The 19,887-nt window shown below is 47.0% G+C and overlaps 6 protein-coding genes across 6 annotated transcripts; 4 read left to right on the top strand and 2 right to left on the bottom strand.

The window, feature by feature from the left end:
• Positions 1–477: 477 nt before the first annotated feature.
• Positions 478–1,446, top strand: N7495_008775 (uncharacterized protein; the record flags this gene model as incomplete). The annotated part of the gene is made up of 1 exon (XM_057211426.1): positions 478–1,446. The coding sequence occupies one exon, from the start codon at positions 478–480 to the stop codon at positions 1,444–1,446; it is 969 nt and encodes a 322-aa protein (XP_057060969.1).
• A 2,642-nt stretch (positions 1,447–4,088) lies between these two features.
• On the bottom strand, positions 4,089–5,739 carry N7495_008774 (putative diacylglycerol O-acyltransferase (DgaT); the record flags this gene model as incomplete). Its single annotated transcript, XM_057211425.1, has 4 exons — positions 4,089–4,294; positions 4,343–5,339; positions 5,391–5,431; positions 5,496–5,739. 4 exons carry the CDS (start codon positions 5,737–5,739, stop codon positions 4,089–4,091), a joined length of 1,488 nt encoding a protein of 495 aa, XP_057060968.1.
• Positions 5,740–6,217: 478 nt separating this feature from the next.
• On the top strand, positions 6,218–8,222 carry N7495_008773 (WD40 repeat domain-containing protein; the record flags this gene model as incomplete). Its single annotated transcript, XM_057211424.1, has 4 exons — positions 6,218–6,305; positions 6,382–6,497; positions 6,561–6,761; positions 6,819–8,222. The coding sequence occupies 4 exons, from the start codon at positions 6,218–6,220 to the stop codon at positions 8,220–8,222; spliced, it is 1,809 nt and encodes a 602-aa protein (XP_057060967.1).
• Positions 8,223–8,443: 221 nt separating this feature from the next.
• N7495_008772 (uncharacterized protein) lies at positions 8,444–8,920 on the bottom strand (the record flags this gene model as incomplete). The annotated part of the gene is made up of 2 exons (XM_057211423.1): positions 8,444–8,564; positions 8,631–8,920. 2 exons carry the CDS (start codon positions 8,918–8,920, stop codon positions 8,444–8,446), a joined length of 411 nt encoding a protein of 136 aa, XP_057060966.1.
• Positions 8,921–9,216: 296 nt separating this feature from the next.
• Positions 9,217–11,416, top strand: pex8 (putative peroxisomal membrane protein Pex17; the record flags this gene model as incomplete). Its single annotated transcript, XM_057211422.1, has 3 exons — positions 9,217–9,290; positions 9,352–10,349; positions 10,407–11,416. The coding sequence occupies 3 exons, from the start codon at positions 9,217–9,219 to the stop codon at positions 11,414–11,416; spliced, it is 2,082 nt and encodes a 693-aa protein (XP_057060965.1).
• Positions 11,417–12,072: 656 nt separating this feature from the next.
• On the top strand, positions 12,073–19,842 carry N7495_008770 (uncharacterized protein; the record flags this gene model as incomplete). Its single annotated transcript, XM_057211421.1, has 7 exons — positions 12,073–12,667; positions 12,719–12,872; positions 12,925–16,423; positions 16,477–16,580; positions 16,638–19,564; positions 19,634–19,690; positions 19,760–19,842. 7 exons carry the CDS (start codon positions 12,073–12,075, stop codon positions 19,840–19,842), a joined length of 7,419 nt encoding a protein of 2,472 aa, XP_057060964.1.
• Between the last annotated feature and the right edge of the window lie 45 nt (positions 19,843–19,887).

Raw genomic sequence — 19,887 nt, 5'->3', positions numbered from 1 at the left:
CGGGGTGTCATAACTTACTTTCTGATTTCCAAGGTTCATTTAATTATCTGCCTTTAACCAACTTAGCCGAGACGGAACTGAGCGCCTACTGTAACCTTCCCTCAACACAGCGAAACAGTAAGCGCATTACTAAACAAAATAAAGATCTCCTGCATAGCAACGAAGATCCAGACCATTCACCCCTGAGCGGAGTCTTTAGTGCCCTGGTGACCCCCACTTCGATAACAGTGTAAATTCAAGTAGTACTAGCGGTGTGGGAGTTAAAAATTAAATCATAGCTAAATAAATCGAACTACTAATTCAAGTATTACCATGTGGTTTCCTTTATACTTCTTCTTTTGGTTTTGCCTTCCCCATGGAATTTACCCCTCTTGCCCTAATATAATCCCATAGTACCCCGTACTTGGGTACTGAGTTACTTGAGGTATTCGATCGTCCACCCTAGTCTATCTAGACTCTATTAGGGTCCTTGACACGATGGCCCCCGTCATATGTGGCGACGTTCACATGGAGATGGCTGAGTATGATAAAGCTATCATCGAAATCACTGAGAAATGCTCCATTTTGACATCTGAGCCATCTTCTCCCGTGGACATGGATACCAGGGGGAAGACAACACAGATAGTCCAACCTCGGACATCTCGCCCGACTTCTTCAAATAACTCCATGCATCATCACTCGCGGTCAAATTCTCGCAGCACCGCACCGTCAAGACCAACAAGTCCCCATAGCTCTTTCCGTTCATCGAGAAAGCCCGCCAATATCGTACCAGTATCTCTCCCTCGCCCCTCTCCGCATGAGAGAAGAGAGTCGTTATTAGCACTGCATCGCGAATCATGCCGTCTGTTCAATGAACCAGAGTCGTCGACTTGGCCCACAGATGATCTAAGTCTGACCAGATCAGCACATCGAACTGCATCTACATACAAGTCGCGGCGAGATGGCCGCACCTCGTCAGAGACGGGAGCTTCAACTCCGCCATCCCCCATCTCACCACTACCTTTTCATCGGCACTCTCTCAGTGCCACGCACGCATCAAACATGCATCAAATCAGGGATCGATCAAACACCGACCCAGGCAGTCAGGGCCACGTCCACAGCCCCTCGACTTCGTCATCCATTCACGTTCCGGCGACAGTGATGGAATGGACATCCCCCTCAACCCGACGTCAGGAATACGAAAAGATCGACCGTGCTAGTCGCGGCGTCCGTGGTCTCTGGCGCCGTGTCGCACCTCGCTGGTGCCACCGGGATTCGCGCATCCCTTTCTTTGAAGAAGGAAAGACGAGTACGAGTCGAGAGGGCAGTGTTCGTCGATTCAGAATGGATCTCCCTGATTCTGTCCCGGAAGACAGATCACAACACTTTCGCCCCTCCCGCCTCTCTCACCATGATTCATGCTCTCGACGCCTCTGGAAAGGCCGTCGATCCAAAACTTGCCTTTGATTGTTTTTGTCCTCTGCCTTCATTTTGGCATGCCAGCCGTGCTGCGTGCTCTTCATATTGTTTACTGACACTCTGTCTGACGACCTGAATTTTGCAATTACATTGCATCACATGCGAGCGGCTTACTTGATTCCATACCCAACCTCTATTTACCTGTTTTACCTGACTCTCGATGAGTCTCTTGCTCTATTCTTCCACGCTCTGGTGGCGTTGAAATACCTAGTCTTTTTCCTTTTTCATTTTTCCTTTTCCTTTTTCCTATACTCCTACTTCTATCATTGCCCAAGGCTGAGATACCCAACTGATTATTGAGAGTGCACAAGCACTGGACTAGAATACCCAAAATATTACTATCCGAATATTTTTACCTTTACCCTTCCTGGTTTTCCATTTATTTAGTGTTAATTAGATAATAGAAATGAGGGGTAATTTTTTGAAGGATCTGACTTCCATCGATAAAAAAAGTCGTACTAAATAGATAAAAGCCGAGCTAAATAGCTAGCTGCCTAACTAGTAACTATCCCGCGTTACAGCACAGCCAAATGTAAATTCATTGGCGGGAAAAAAATAAAAAAAAAATAAAAGGATGCATGTCAAGCGCTTAAGTGGTAAGTCCAAGGTTTCAAAATTGTTGCCCGTAATTAGTACACAGTATTTACTGCTTAGTGGTTGGATAATGCGCAGTAACTAGATAGGGCAGGGATGAGCACGTCAAGGCTAGGGTCATTGCTAGTTTTCTACCTGGCTTATTCTGATTCACCTATGCAGCTGTGGCCCAATACTTGCATCTTCTCGCCTGATTCTGCTAAAGTTCAGAGGAGTTCTATCTTTGGTTAGTCTGGTCTTTGGCGATATCGGGACCAAGTTGAGTTTCGGGTCTAATTTCGGTCACAAAAAGCCTGCTCTCTATCAACCATTGAACATTCAGCTTAGGGCCGATCTCCCTGAAGATTACAGCAATGAACTAACTTTAATATGTGTTGAGGCAGTTCACGACCAGAGAGAAAAGTGGAAGGTACTGTTTGGGCAATTAAAGACTCATGTTCACTTACTCAGGTATGTTCGCCTACGTTTTTATGCAATTTGCGCCTGCTTTACGAGCTTTCTCAATGCTATGGGGATGGCAATCGTACTCTGCTGCTTAAGTGAATACTCTGGTGCGAATCAAACAACTACCACTGCTGACTTATTCAACAAAAAAAATAAATAGTATGCGACATCAATTTCATCCGCCCCTCTCCCAGACACATAACGTTATCTTTAGGGACTTGGCTGAGATAACACTAAGGTATCACGCTAAACTGGTTCCGGTTCTTGCATGGTCAGATGATGCTTAATTCACTTCCTGGCCATGTACTTGAGACCTTTGAGGACAGTGAGGTGGTATTTGCATGGAATTATTCAATATCGGCGATGTCGTTGTTACGCTACCGTGTGGTCATTTTTTAATCCGCATTGTATTGAATTGTGGATCGAAGTCGAGGATGGTGACACTAATTGTGCCCTTCTGCCGTCTAGAGATTGTAGTCAGGTGGGATCAAAGAAGATGGGTAGATCTAGGATGGGCTCCCTAAAAAAAAACTAAGGATAATTTGAGGTGTGGAGAGTATAGCGTGGATATTTGAATATTTCCTCGTTTTATATTGATTCCGCCTTTACTTTCTAATCTCCATCTCGAGCTAAATTTTAATTCTAATTCTAATTCTAATTCTAATTCTAATTCTAAATCTAAATCTTAGCGTGGCTTCCTTTTTTTCAAGAATTGGCTTTTCTTTTAGATGCTTGTCAATTAAACTGTTTCGCCTGTTTTGTAACTAACGCCTGTCCTCGTTTAGACTTAGCCTTGTAGAGTATTAGCTTTGGTGGCAACATCTACTTCGATATAAGCTATTGGGTTGAATCTGAGGCTATTCAAGATATTTATAGGGTACAGCGTCGATATTCAGCTTTTCAGGAGACTATGGATATACACCATTTCTTGAACTCAGAAGAAATTGTTCAAAATGATTTTAATTCGGTTGAGGGGGCAATCCTATAAGCAATCCAAGTCCAAGTCAATTAAAGCTCTCACTTCTTGTAATACACGACTGGAAACATTTAATGCTGATAGTATCAGAGAACGATCAAGGAAATGATAACTAGAAGCAGATAGCGGAGAGATATGCTTAACCAATTAGGAAATCAGAGTCACATAGGGCAATTTAACAAGTTCTCTCAGTAACGATCACCTGGGCTCAGCGATATAAACCTCTTAACAATAATATCCTTATGTAAGGAAAGTACTCCAATAGGAACCTGCAACTCCCTCTTATCTCTCTGGAATATTATTTGAATTCTGCTCGTAGAGTAAGCCCTATAGGTAAGCTTGACTTAACTGTGTTGTGTAGAGTGAATTGTATGTGTGTTGAATTAGTACAACATTTAATTCTACTGAGTTATTGTAGCGGGCTATCGAGCACAGATCTTGTTCCTCCAATCAAACATGATGAGTGCTTTTGAAAATGGTGGCGTTGGTACTACATACAATTCTAGATTCATCAGAGGAAAAGACACTTGAAATTAGTATCATAGATTAAATGGAATTGGGAAGCAAGTCATGATAAATAGAGTACAAACGTCGAGGTTGTCAAGATCTTGACTATTCAGGCCCGCATACGGCTCACACTACCATACTTGGCCTGCCATGCGAAAAAGTACAGTAGAGCTCCGAGGGGCTGTCCGACCAAGCAGAAGCTGACCCAGAAGATACAATTGCCAACAATTTTGCCCAGTGGATCGCTCATTCTCTCCAAAGGTGTGGTCAAGGCAATCAAGGGCATTTGAAACATCATGCCGAAAAATGCGACACCTAAGATTCGTAAGTGAAGTTCCAGAAGCCCCGTGAGGAAAGACGTACCAATAAAATTATGCGTGGGAATTCCCACTAGCATCTCGTGAAGAATAGCAGAGAGCGTAAAGACCATCCAACTAGCCGCCAGTGGACTCCATCCTCGGCCGACCAACGGACTGTAAACGTGCCTCTTCATAAAAAGATAAACAGGCCGATTCCAAGACCGCCAATACGCACCTAGACTAGAGCTGTTCCACCAATCAGTATAGAACTCCCGATCACCAAACCGCATCACTTCAGCGAGAGCATTGAGCAGAGCCTGGAACAGGGCAAAGAATCCCGCAAGCCAAATGATGAGAGATATGGTGGACAGCTTCATCACACGTTCCAGAATAGAGGCAATGTCCATGACGGCGATCTTTTCAATAGAGTTCAACAGGACTGGTGTTGCGTATTGGGCAGAGAGCAGCCAGATGACCATCGTTAGAGATACAAATTCAGCAAGGCGTTTCGCCACAAAGGACCAACGAATGGATGCCGTGCGAGGGTAGACGGGTTGGTAGACAAGTGTAGGAGCAAGCCAGAAATATATCAAGTTATTAAGAGTAATATTTCGAGGGTATGGGCACGTAGAGTAGATATCCGGTAAATTCGGATCCGCCTCGGGATGGACAAAGGCAAGACGGAGGTCGCGGTTAGTGAAGGCATACGAGCAAATCTTTAGCCATACGATGATGGCATGAAGCTCGCAAATAGTTCCAATGCCAGGGTGATGAACATAGAAATAAACCGCGAAACTGGTCAGGGCCAAGCACAGCGTTGCGTTTAAGGTATGGAGAAAGGCCGTATAAGGCCAGGTAGATCGAAAGGCCTGTTGGTCGCGTTCCTTCTCTTCTGCTGTCTTCTTCTGAAATCCAACTGCCCGCTTTGCGGCGCTCGCAGCAGAGAGCTCGAGAATGTATGCAACAATGAGATGACATGGTACTAGAGCAAAGAGGATTGATCCCAGAATGACATCCTGCTTGCGATAGTCATGACATCTAATACATATAAGCACACCATACTACAGAACTCGTTAGTCCTTAATCACAGAGAAATACTGAGGATTACTGACTTTCATGTAGTTCTCGATAATTAGGCGGAGATTCATTGCAACTGGAGTTAAAAAAATCAGTCCACGGAACTTCAAAATCATCTATATAGCTTAACGAGAGCATACTGAGTACCAAAACCATCAAGTTGCGGAATCCAAGAAAGCTGGGGACAACATCAGTCTCACGGCTGAAGCTTGAGTGACGCAGCCGCGAGTGATAAGCAGCTACATGACGATATTGGCTGCGTTTTGGGCGAGTTAACGGAGCAGCATCAACTTTATCGCCAGCTATGCCTTTGGAAGAGCCATTTTCTGGGATATAGGAATTTGAATCCTCATGGGCGGCAATTTGTTCAACCTGTGAGCCCATTTTCAACAGGAACGATGAATCGTACTATCCAAAGCCTCGGAAGACAATTTTGATAGATGAAGAACGCAATGCGGAAGAGACGGGTCATGTGATAGTGTAGTTGTTTAAATATTTTTCAGCATGAGAAGAAGAAGAAGAAGATAAATGAAGATATAAACAAAAAGTAGGACTTGTTGAGTTGAACTGGTTGGATGAGCGAGGGGAAGCATCATAACGCAAGCAGCCAGATAATATCCCCGCAACCAATCAACGGGTAGAGAGAGCTTCCTCAAAAGTCGCGCTTCATTCTTGCAGCTCTTCTTCTCACCTCTTCGACTTTTCACTTTCAATTCCAACGATTCTCGCTTACGACCGTTATCTCATTTAACGACCTTGATGAAAGCTGTGGATCCCCTTTTATTACTTTTTCTTTTGATTACTTGCAACATATCCAATTCTTTGACGCCTTGATTTTTTCCCCCTCACGAGGGCGGCCGCGATGGCTTATTATGAGGAACATGGAGGTGACTCCGGCACTGGGCGGTTTAACAAGAACTTTGAGGGTCCTGTTGGACCCCGACGACCAAGTAAGCATACCCTGCGCGTCTTCTGCTCCCAGCCGTTTCGAACAGGGCCCACTAACAACCATACTCGTACACACAGGATTAGTGACAGATTATGGCTCGTCGATGGTACAGTGGATGCGTAATCGGCGACCTCAATACAGAGGAGGGAATCGGATGGAAGTTGAGCGCCCGAGTCCGAGTTTCGCAGTAGATGTGAGTGCGCATGAGTTGGTGATATGGGTGCGGATACTGACTTTATCTCCTCTTGCGCAATAGGTCATGCCCCCTATGGCGCGAATCAATTCTCCCGCAGACTCGATCCCTGTCCGGCAGCTACATCAGTCGATTGGAAAGTCAAAGAAACCCATTGTGGTGGTGCGATGGACTCCGGAAGGAAGACGGCTGTTGACCGGCGGTCATACTGGCGAGTTCATGCTCTGGAACGGCACTGCTTTCAATTTTGAAACAGTAATGGATGTGCGTGATAAGTAATTGCCGATGAAATGCGTGCGCTTATGCTTACTTGTTATCTAGGCGCATTACGATCAAATCCAAGCCGGTGTGACCTCTCTGGCATGGTCAAATAGTCATGACTGGCTCATCTCGGGCGGACAAAGAGGCGATATCAAATACTGGCGCCCGAACTTCAACAACGTGGAGACCATCGACGATGCTCACCATGACGCCGTTCGAGACTTAGCTTGGGCTCCCAGTGATACCAAGTTCCTTTCTGCATCTGACGATACCACGCTCAAGATTTTCGACTTTACCTCTCGAACCTGCGATACTATTTTCACCGGACACAATTGGGATGTCAAGTCCTGTGACTGGCATCCGACGAAGGGATTGATTGTCTCGGGCTCTAAAGATCACCAGGTCAAGTTCTGGGATCCACGCACAGGTCAATGCCTGACTACACTCCACAGCCACAAGAACACAGTTACATCGACCCGATTTTCACCCGTCAACAGCAATCTGCTTGCTACGTCCTCACGGGATCAGACCGCGCGAGTATTCGATCTTCGGATGATGCGGGATATTTGTATTCTGCGCGGACACGAGAAGCCGGTTTCTTCTCTGACCTGGCACCCAATTCATTGTAATCTGATTTCTACTGGTGCGGAGGATGGTTCGCTGTATCACTACTTGCTAGACGAGCCCAACTTGCCCAGTGGTCAGATGCCTACCGTGGCTCCCTACGACAGCCCTGACCCGGCCAACACCCCGCCACAGGTGATCTACCCAGCGCATCGCATTCAGTATGCACATGGTGCTACAATTTGGTCCCTTGACTGGCATCCTCTGGGACACATTCTGGCTTCTGGTTCTAAAGATAATTTCACTCGATTCTGGTCCCGGGCTCGACCCGGAGAGACTAGTTACATGAAAGACCGATTCCATATCGGCGAAGAGGCCGCTGAGGCCCAAGGAACGTGGAATCGGGGCTTTGGCCGCAAACAGATGCGCGAGGAGGAGGAACAGGAAATGCAAGATGAAGACGAGAGTCTGGTGGATCAGCGACGACCAGGTCCACCGACTCTACCTGGTATCCAAAGTGCTCCTGGTTACCAACATGATGGTGCAGGAATGCTCCCGGGAATCGGTTCTGCGCAGCCTCCGCCGCCAGGCACTATGGGCGGAATGGATCCAGGTCGTCTAGCTGCAATTATGTCTTCTCAACCTCCACCCCCACCAGGACTACCGCAAGGACCACCACAAGGACCACCACAAAATATGCAAGGAATGATGCCTGGTTTCCCCATGCCCATGCTCCCAGGTATGACTGGAGCTCCTCTTCCTATGATGAATATGGATCTGGCACAAATACAGAAGCAGCTCGCTGCCCAGGGCATTCAAATGCCTCCCAACTTCAGTTTCGCTGGACAGGGCGGGTTGCCTGGTCTTCAGGGGAGCGGTATGGACGGTGGACGCCGATAGTCTGCCAATAGTCATGAACAATTCTGGGATGCATTTAGGTGCGGAGCAATTTGGATTGCGGGATTGGCGTAAGGGGACATATGCACGTGGTGGCCACTTTGGCCATGGCTCAGAGCATTGGCGCTCGCGATATTAACTCGGGCATATTTTAGGATCAAATATCCAATGCCTTCTATGTTCATGTTTGAAGTAATCATTCTAATGCTGTAGTAGATATGTCTTCAAAGGCCGCCTTGCATAGGGAAGCTTGTCAAGATGAGAACCATCACATTGATGCCGCCCCAAAGCGCTGGTACCCATGTTGACATCCTAAAATTACCTGCCTCATAGACTGCACCGAGACTTTTCGAGACATGAGCCATAATTGAATCCAAAGCGGTATCAAAAACGAAAGAAATAACCACTTACACGACCCCGATAATACTTCCTGCAAAAAGACCCTCTATACCAGCCACAACGCTGTACAGTAAGGGCACGAGCCAGATGACACTCCAATTACGGAAATGTGTCAGCACTACCCAAGAAGCGACTGCAAGATGCGTCAATGCATAGAATATGAAAGTCCAGTAGACAGTGAATCGCCAGATGTCGGTCGTGTAATATAGATAAAAGGCCTCGCGATCGTGGCCTGGTATTGGATTGTAGAGCGACGGGAACCCAGGAATTTGGTAGTTGATAGGGACCCGATTGTTGGCCATTTTCGCGACAAGAAAGTGAGTATTGACACTGTAGGTACAGCAGAGCCAACAAAGCTCATGAAGAGTCGGAACGTGTCAAGGCATTGTTCTTGTGGGTTTGAATGTAGTTTTAGGGAGCAGGGGAAGGAGCTTCAATCTTAAAATGACGATGTTTGCATTGTTTGTCTAAATAGTCAACCTCGGCTCCATTGGGTCTGGGACCGGGGACTTTCTCCACGCTTATCGTATTCATATTCCTTCCGGGCAATGTAGAACTATCCGGTATTACTGTCTCAGTGGTATATTCATAGTTCTTCATGGCGACAGAGCGTTCCCTGGCCGCACTTCTGCGATCGCTACAGACTAGATCTAGCTTTGAAGACGCCTCTGGGTATGTAACGCTTATCTCAACGCGCCACCGTAACTTACCTTGGGCTAACAATTATCCATAGTCTCCTTCCCACAGCTACAAGCTTCCTCTATGTACTTGGAAATCCCCTCAATTTGAGCCTCCTGGCATCACAGCTCCTTTCGGCGCCTGCGCTTTGGAACCACCCGGTGGACTTGCAGATATGTCGGAAGATCCTGAGCGTTTTTAACACTGCAGCTACTGCAGTCTTGCAAAATGACATGGCGGATGAGCCTCGAGTGACTTACGGCCGTAATCGTAAGATTGAACGCGAGACATGGGTCAAGGCAGTGGTAGAAGGCGCGGATGAGAAGTCCCCCCGCTGGAGACATATGCTTTTACTTGGCGGTATTCTCTTAGGATTTGAAGGACAAAACAGACAGGGTCTTCCCCCACGTATTCGAATGAAACTTGAGTCGGCTTTGGTGACAGCAGCACAACTATCTTTGGAGGAGCTCACACAGGAAAATGGGGTAGATGGACATTGCATTACCATGGTGCTGAACTATACATTTGAGCTCCTGTCTGATTTAGAGCGAAGCAAGCTTGATTATGATCGCCTTCTGCCCGTAATGGTCCACTCGGCTTTCCTGTCGCCTGAAGGCCTTGAAGGTGGGTATTTCCTAGGGGCTATTGATAAGGACATTGTGGAAACATCTGGGAAGCAGTTCCGCTGGGCACCCAACTCTACGACATTCGGTGTTGTTTCTATCATATCTTCGCGGCCTCTTGTATCTGGACTCGGTCCTTTATCTCGCTTGGTATCACATGCTGTGGAAAATGTGCGTGATCCGAAGCTGGTTGCACAAACAGTTGACTATTTGGCGGATTTTGTTCGGACGCTCATGGTTCAATGGCGGCAAAATAAGTTGTCTGAGGTCGATGTTGCTGAAGAGGCTGAGTTCTTGGATGCTGAATCCTTGGAGACTACCTTTCCGGCTCTATGGAAGCTCCTTCGAAACTGCCTCTACTCGGTGGTTATCATTCTACGTGCTGTTCTCGGGAGGACCATCAATGACCCAGCTCTTGCTACCAATACTAGTAAGTTGGATGGACTATTGCTCTTTGGTCTTGTGTATTCATTTTTTTCAAATTTAGGTGCCCCATATCTGTCCATGCAAGCCCTCCATATTCTTCGCAATATGTATTTCGTCTCCTCCCGTATAGGCCAGAATGCGTCGTCACAACAGAAATTCGTGTTTTTGGTTGCTGTGGACATTCTTTCCCAATATCCTGACTTGGCTGAGAATTTCATGCGCAGCATCAAACCCAGCGATCTGGGCCAGATTCCCTCTCACCCTGTCGAACGATGTCTAGATCTTTTCTTTTTGAACGTTGCAGAACATTTCCCTATGGCCTTGTCCCCAAAGGCAAATGAGGAACTATTTCTATCTGCCGCATTTCCATATCTCGCAGCTGGTGCCAATCCCCTACTTTTGGAGATCTTCGAGGCTGCCCACAGCCTGGTTCTGGTGGTTTTTGCCATTTCTCACAACGCAGAGTTGGCTTCCAAACATCTACCGTTCTACATTGAAAACCTCTTCGCTGTATTCCCCCACAACCTTTCCGCCAGGCAGTTCCGTCTCGCCTTCAAGACTATCATCCAAGTCACTGCTCCTCCTTCACCACTAGCCAACATCCAACCACTGCTGCCCTCTACCTTATTCGAAGTGGTTAGAGATCGTGCGCTCCACGCATCCTCTATAATTATTACTCAAAATTCTCAAAATGTGTCTTCTAGTAATTTGGATACACAACCAGCTCTTTCTGAGCAAGTTGTCTTCATCCTCGCCCTCATTGATTCCCTCTCTTTCCTTGGAGTGGATGACCTCAAAGAATGGCTTCCTCTGACTGCAAACCTCATCAATATCATATCTGATTCTAGCTTGCGCCAAACCTGCGCTGATAGGTTTTGGGAAGTGTTAAGTAATGGGGAGATGGATGTGGATCGAGCGCATTTCTGTGTAGAGTGGTGGAGCACTTGGGGTGGACGTGAGCTCATCATTTATGGAGCTGAGTCTGCTTCTGGCCCTCTTCAGACTGCTGATGAAAGTGAACCTTACATGAGTGGTGCCGTGGGAAGAGTGGCACCTGAGAGTAAATTGTGATGAACCTAAGGTGCGTCTTTTGTCTTGAGCGTTTGTCAGATGCTACATGCTATATACCAGGACTGCAGTCCACAATAATATTCCATACAGTTACATAAGCTTTGTCCACTATAATTGAGCACAGGAGTCCTTATCATTTGGTTTGGAATTCTTCAGATAAAATGACCTTCGAGGACTCAAGGAGCATAGGAATCGAATATGATAGAAGTCACGTGTGTTGTAGTACTTGAACTAAGATGAGGCTCAAGTAGATAATGCTTCAACCTTGGAATTTTGACTTTAACGCCAATTACTTAAACTCCTTTAATATGCAGCTGGTTATATAGAGAGCTATATAAAGAGTTACCGAAGTTTGCTAGCAAACAAATGAAGCTCTGGTATCATAGGTGAGAGCGGAAAATAGTAAATCCTAGAGTTGTTGTTCAGTCTATCTCCACAGCAAAACGTCACCGGTCGTTCCTAAAAAAAGCTGCCTACCGCCCTCAGCTCTTCCACTCCTCCACACTTTCCCATCTCCATTACTTTTCTTTGTTCTTTCAATTTCTTTCCTTCAAAATCATTGAAGCTGCCCAAAAGAACATCCTTCTCTCACTTGTGTCTAGCTGGCGACTCGCTCATTGTCGCGTCACTCTTTCTACACTGACTCAAAACATGTTATGGCAGAATCGTCCCCGCCAGAGCTCTGCACCCCGCCAGTAGCTTCGGTCAAAAACACCACGACTAGCGAATCTATGGAGGACACTAACTCTCATGGGACTCGCAAACGTCCGCGCCTTGATAATGGAGCTGATGGTGCCTGTGATCTGATGCCCGTGGATGGTCCTTTTGACCCTAGCGCGAATGCCGCCGATATGGATATTGAACCTGGCTCCGGCGGTCACCCCAGCAAAGTCACAATTAATGTGAAATCTCCCTCCTCTAACAGTCATAACAAACCTTCCTCCTCTCCACGAAGCTCCCTCGCCGAATCTGAGTCCCACCACTCCACCAACCCACCCAATGTGATCTCAATCTCGTCGTCTCCAACTTCTAGTCCACAGATACAAGTTGCTGATCTGGAGGATTTGGACCAAAGCCCCAACCCTTCAAACTGGAGACCGCTGGAGGATGCTTTGCGTGAGCATCAGGAGAAGATGGCCAGGACTCGAACCTCTCAGACCTCTTTGTCTCCCGTGGACTCCTTCCCTAGACTCCGCACAACTCTTAACCCAATGGAAAATCTTCTGGCTGTGGTTGATGTCATTGACCAAGGTATACTAAATCCTTTTACTATCTGGAGTCATAATGCTGATCTTTGCACAGGCGATGCGCGTGGTGACAAATATCTCTTGAGTGTAATGAGGTGGTTTGAAGATCTCGCGGACGCTTGCGAAACGGCTATTACCCCAGAAGTCATTGCTAATAATCGTGATTTCTGGGATGATATTCCTAAGCGTATCACGTCTTTTCTGCGATTGTATGAAGTCTCTTCGACCCTACTACCCGTCTAAGGCTAACTCAGAATCTAGTCGATCACTTCCACTACAAGATGGACAATCCTACTCCTACTGGGAGGCACGAGAGGATATTTTCCTGGCTTTTGCCACAATAACACTTCGTCTAGTGCGTATGGACATGATGGTGCTTGACTCCGATGAGCCAGAAATGCCCGATAGCTTTTCTCAAGATTGGTTGCAAATCCTTATCTGGAACCTCAATCACTCCCTCAGCAGTCCTCACTATAGCAACTTTGTGAAACGGGTGCAAACAAAGCTCCTCGCATCTCCATTCAATCTCGTAACTGAGGTGGCTGGCTTTGTCGCTCTGATTCTCAATATCAGCACCCCTCAGCACCCACATCTAGTCCATATTTTGCCCATGGCTCTGTCACTCGCTAGCACTTTCCTTGATAAAATGTGGAAACCAGACCTGGAGTCCGAAGAATCGTCCGATGCCCCAAGCTATGTTCACATCATTTACGAGATGGTGCGGTCGATCAACTCCGAATACCAAGAATGGATTGCGAAAAAGGTACCATGGCTCTCAAGTGAACTGAGCCTTGAGTTCGTGCGCTATTTTGGCAAAAACTACTCCATACTATGCGACCGGGACCCGAAGTATGCGCAACAGATCTCAGAGGAGCTTTCAGTCGAGCTTCCAGAGAATGAAAAAGGCAATATTGCTCAATGGATATGGAAGTTCAATGTTCTCAAAAAACATATCATGGAAGGTCGCATGGAACTCCGTGTTCAGGGAGTTGAAACGATGCAGACAGATTTGGTCTGGATGTTCCAAGACTTTGAGAGTAGGGGCTCACCTGCTTTAACTCAAGCCCTGATCCGGTTCATTAGAGAGAATATGATTCTGGATTACCTCGTGGGTGTCGACTCACACCCTCAGTTGATCAGTCGCGCAGTCAACATTTTTGGTTTCTTTATTGTCGCGAGATGTTACACCAATGCTGAAACAGACATCATTTGGAAAAACGTCATTGAGAGCCAAGACAGTCGAAATGTCTCTGTGCGCTTGACGATGCTAATTGACACATTTTACATGCACACTGCGTGCTCTCCAGAATTGCAGTACATCTGTCAAAAAGCTCTTGAACTCCCACTAGAGCGATTCGATTCGCGCATGCTTAAGCTGTGTGAAAGCCTCTTTTATCGGCTCACTGATAACCAAGATGGCGCAATCCATTATTGTGAAGCTACCCCGTTGCGACTGTGTGTGCGTCTGATTAGAGAGAGCACAGCAGCACCTGGCATTTCTTTTGAGCAAAAGAGACAACTGCAAGCCTTTGGTAGCAATCAACTGCAGGGTTTTATTAGGTACGGAATCACCGACTTGGATCGAATGGAAATGTACGAGCGTTGCATTCAGGACATTGCCGAGATGAACCAGTTTACCGTGGGAAGTATCCAAGTGCTGAATGCACTGATTCCTTCACATCAGGCTCAGGAGATCTGGCGGTTGGCTACAGAATTCGATTTGACTCGTCTGGTCATCAATGATCTCCTTCACACAGTGAAAGAGAGCCATTTCGACTTCAAGGATGCGTTCTCACAGCACGGTCTCACCTCGCGAGTTGCGATCATGTTTCGCCTCATTGACGTGGCTCCGGAAACAATCACCTCCGAACTCGGCAACGCGCTATGGAACGAAGTACTGATATCTGACAAACTTGGCGTAGACGGACATAGATCTGTCTGGAGTGGGATGAACCAAGCTTTGAGCCGCTGCACCCAGCCAAACTTGTTTTTGGATCGTTGTCTCAACGAGTATTTCCCACAGCTGGAGCCCAGTAACTTGTCCCATGAGCTTCTAGCGTTTGCCAAACAGGCAATTGGATACGAAGTTCGCGCCAATCCTGCGAGTTTTCCACGCGCCAATGAAAATGAGGTGGTTACCATCCCTCGGATGGATCTCATCTGGAATTTCATTTTGACTGCTCCAACTGGATCAGTTGAGGAAGATGCTATAAAGTTTGCGATCGAGGTCTACTTGGACAACCAAATAATCCGCACTTCGCCACCTTCTGCCGTTGAAGCCACTCACATTGCGCTTGTCAACCGATGCATTGACCAGCTTAACTCTGCGGCTACATCTCTGAAGGCTTTAGAAAAAACTCCAAACAGTGATAATGAGAAGTCAGGATTGGAACTCGAGTTTAGACGCTCCATTCTTTTCCTTCGTCAGTTTTTGTATGGGCTCAGAATTCGTCCACATTACAGCCCTGCACAGGCGACTCCACCACAGCTTCCTTTGCGAGAACAGAAAGGTGACCCAATCTCGATTTCATGGCAGGCGTTCAATGGTACAAACAGTTCAAAAGTCAACACCTTGTGCATTGGCAGCGAATCAACGGCTGCAGAGCTTGTGGAGAGGCTTACACAGCTTGCTGGCTTTTCGAAACTCACATCCATTTGGGGTGGTCATCGAATTGATCTACTTGAGAACCCAGACGCTTTCGTGAAGGAAATCCTTCTTCAAGGTCTGCTTATTGTGCGCAGAGCTCCCGATGCTCAGGAACTAGTTCGCGCCAGTAGAGGCCCACCTCTATCCTCGGTTGACTCGGAGGTGCTCAAGCATTTCGATGAGATTTATGACCTTCTTACCCTCAAAGAAGATCTGGCCCGAGAGGCATATGTGTTCCTCGCTGCTTTTGATGCACAAGAGCGGATCTCACAGCTCGTGAGGTCATCAGAGAGCAATGAAGACGACTTGTTTCCTCTTCAGTCTCCTTTTATCGCCCTCTACTCGTTCAAAACACTGGCTATTTGTCTCCGCGAAGAATCGTTACAGACTATACCGAACCAAGATTTTTTGTCGCATAGTATTGGCATCTTAATGAGATTTTTGCTGTCAGATGAGCTCTTGATCTGCAATCGAGAAAGACTTCATCTAACTTTCTCAGCCGTCAATTCCTTTTTCTCGGCCATTTCCATCTGTCAATCCAGTGATGAATCTGCGGTGATCCCAGATGGAACTCGTTTCATCAAGCGCCTCCTAGATTTGATCGAAATTTCTCGTTCTCCTGAAGCAGTGTCACTTGATCCTGCTATCACTCATAGTCTAACATGTCGTATCTTTGCAGTCCTTATGGAAGGCTCGCTGCGCGACTACAATTTCTGGAACCTCGTCAAGCAGGAGCTCAGCTTTGGATTACTGGTTCAGACATTGCTTCTGCAGGAAACCCGACAGGCCATTCGCATTGATATTGCGGAGACAATCACCCTGAGCATCTGCAATCGGTCTAAGATGCAAAAACGCAGAGCATCGATGGTAGAAGACACCCATCCCGTTTCTGATGTTGAGACTCCTGTTCGCATCGACATGATTGCAACTATCTGGAGCTATCTGGTCCGCATTATTCCCAACACACCTGAATATGCCGGTCAGACTGCAGAGTTCTTCAATGTTGCGTATCGGGTATTCACTACGGTTGTCGAAAATTCTCCGCGCGACGTTGTATTCGGTCGGTATTTCAAAGAATGGACTCAAGTTATGCTTCGCCACCAGACCGATGAGGTAGGTTCAACCAAACTGAATTTCTATCCCTCAACTTTGCTGATTGAATTTAGTTCGTTGGACGCCCATCAAACGATCAATTGGTCCTGGGATTTACTTTTTTGTTAGAGCTATGCCTTGAGCAAGCCGAGGCTGCAAACATTAACTTGGAATACTCGTAAATTCCCCTCAGAAGATTGTATCCGAAATTGAAATCTAACACAATGTTTTACAGTGCGCTCGCTGAGGAGATTGTCAGTCGATACCTGTTCCCAAATCTCTCGTCAGACCATGGCCCGGTTACTCCTCTGGTCCCTATCATGCCTTCGATGACCCGCCAGAAGCTCCTCAAAATCATTAGCCTTTTGTGCAAAAGGAGTGATGACACTTTTCACAAAGTAGTCAACCAGCTGCAAGAGCTTGTTCCCCGAGGTGTGTACTCCAGCTCCGCTGATGCGGATGGACCGAACTCACCCTCTTCAACAGACTTTTCACTCGACGACATGAATATGGACTTCGACATACCTTTGACTATCAGAGCGCCCGAAGGTTATGCTGGTCTACAAAACCTGTCGAACACCTGCTACCTCAACTCGCTGATGACACAGCTGTTCATGAACGTTGAGTTCCGGGATTTCATGCTCAGGCTCCACCTAGTGGATCCTGACTCATCGCAGAAACTCCTAGATGAGACTCAGAAGCTCTTTGCCTGGATGCAAGGCACTTGGAGGAAAAGCTACGACCCTCAATCGTTCGTGGAGAGTATCAGGACCTACGATAATGAAGCAATCGATGTGACTATCCAGATGGATGTGGACGAATTTTACAATCTGCTCTTTGATCGCTGGGAGTCTCAAATTGTTGATGGAAGCGACAAGAGAAAATTTCGGTCGTTTTATGGTGGTCAGTTGGTTCAACAGATTAAATCCATGGAGTGTTCCCATATTTCGGAGCGACTTGAGCCATTCTCGGCCATCCAATGCGACATCAAAGGCAAGGCTACCCTGAACGAGAGTCTGAAGGCCTATGTTGAGGGTGAGATAATGCAAGGTGACAACAAATACTCCTGCACGGGCTGTGATCGCCATGTCGATGCTGTCAAGCGCGCCTGCTTGAAGGAGGTACCGAATAACCTGATATTCCACTTGAAGCGATTTGACTTCGACATGGTCAACATGCTGCGCAGCAAGATCAATGATGAATTCCAATTCCCTGGTATGATTGATATGACCCCCTACAAGGTGGAATATCTTTCCGACCCGAGTGCCAACATCGACCCCGATATCTTTGAACTGGTAGGAGTTCTGGTTCATACTGGTACAGCTGAATCTGGCCATTATTACTCGTACACTCGGGAACGTCCTGTCGCTGACTCTACCGCGTCATGGGTAGAGTTCAATGACTCTGATGTCTCCAAGTTTGACCAGACTAGAATCCCCGATCAGTGCTTCGGTGGATCGTCTATCGGCAATCAGATGAATAAATCCTGGAATGCATACATGCTGTTCTACCAGCGAAAGTCCGAAATTGAGACCTTGAAGGAGGTCTACAATCCGCCACATGGATTCCCAGTGCAGGTTCCTGTGCCGAGCCGCCTGGCGAAATTCATATCATTGGAAAACGAGATTTTCATTAGAAGATACTGTCTTCTTGATCCGTGGTATGCAGACTTGGTGCAGCATTTGCTTGAACATCTGCCAAGAATTGCCTACGATTATCCCCATCGAGAGGTTCTCGAAATATCGGCCACAGATGTTGGCCTTGACACCTTTGAGCAACTCACCGCTCAAAACAGAGACTACGTGAGCCACGAGGATATCTATGCAAGCCTCTATAAATTGCTTTCGCGGAACCCACTGGCGGCATTGCAAGTGCTGAAGTGGGCTGGTGACCGACCTTCCTCGCTTCGCAACTTGATTCTCAAACCAAACAGCTCAGAGGCCCGGCAGCAAGGTATCACGCTTGTCGTGAGATCTCTAACACATCTTCAAATCCGACTCAGAGATCCCAATTCCAAAGTGGATCTTCGGAGCAAAGTTGACGCCGCAGTTGAACAACTCGTTAAAATTATTTCGGCTTTGTGGACTGCAGTCCAACTCACACCTCGCGCTTGGGATGATTACTTTGACTTGATAGTGCAGCTTGTTGATTGCAGGTTTGAAATTGCAGGTTTGCTACTCGAGCAAAATTTCTTCTTCAGGATTCTACAAATCATGTTCCTTGATCCTGATGACCTCAGGACTCTCGGAGATTTTTGTCTGAACTACTGTCGGTCGCTGGAAAGAGGCAGAAAGTTCATCTATACACAAATGATGGTCCTTTGTGTGCTCTTCTTCAAGAGTGTTGATTTCATGTTGCCGTCGGTTTCTGCTCGCGACATCCGCCGTCTGTCTGACGATGGCAAATATCCACCGAGTGTCAGCGAATGCGCATTGATCTGTCCTTGTGATCCGAAAGATTGTACGAATATCTTCCTTATGCGGATGCTCCAAAACGAGACCATCGGCGCTCATTCATACATCCGCAAAGTCTTCGGAGCGTTTGTTACGGCGACACTCCCAATGGAAGGGGCTCTAAAGCAAATCATCAAGACATTGGAAAATGGGCTACGCTTCTCTCCGGCTGATGCATGTATACCCTTTCTCGCAGCGACACTTGAGTTCTGTGAAATTGGTCCGTCGAAACATGATATCAGTCAGATGATTGCCTATGCCGCCAAGGGCGTTGAGTCAATCGACAATCACGCCGGTAAAGAACATGCTCAACTATTCCGCCTCATCTGTGGGGTGGCTAATGAGGAATTAAATCTGAGTCCTGACTGGTTCACATCTGTCGTTCAAGATGTGATCCCAGATTTCGCCCCGACGCTGCTTCTTTATGCAGATGATGCAGGTGTACGTAGAAAGACTCTTGAGCTTATCACCGGTCTTCTCTTTGAATACACCAATGAGAATGATCCCGATGATTGGGAAGTTCGGCGTTCGCGTATCAGTCGTGAACTGTTGGCAAGCTGCCTGGAACAGATCAGAGCCTCATGCCTTCAGATTCCTGTACGTCGCCTTGAGACAAACCTCGTTTCCGCAATCACTTCAGCCACTACACGTTGCTTGGATTACCTGACCGATGACGAGGACGATCAACAAGCTAAGCAATCCGCACAAGGTATGTACCCTTCCTTAATCTACGACACGCACTGTATACATTTAGTGTGACTAACTTGTATATACACAGACATTCTTGGACTCCTCGAAAAGATTGTGTTTGACGATCCCGAAGATCTCGTCTCAGGTAGATCTACTTCCCCATCTACTTCTTAATCCGTTTTCTCTGACACCTCTGACCATTCTGACTGCACAGAGTCTGAACTTCCATCCCCCGACGAATGGGAAGCCATGTCCATGGCGAGCGACTCCGATTTGGGTATTGCAAGAACCCCTTAAATCTCTTGTTACCGCCGTCCAGCTCAGCCCCCCCCCCCCTGTCCT

Source organism: Penicillium taxi (assembly GCF_028828555.1).
Source record: "Penicillium taxi strain IBT 34144 chromosome Unknown utg000005l_segment0_segment0, whole genome shotgun sequence".
Taxonomy (NCBI): Eukaryota; Fungi; Ascomycota; class Eurotiomycetes; order Eurotiales; family Aspergillaceae; genus Penicillium; species Penicillium taxi.
This window is presented reverse-complemented; position numbering and strand designations above follow the sequence as displayed.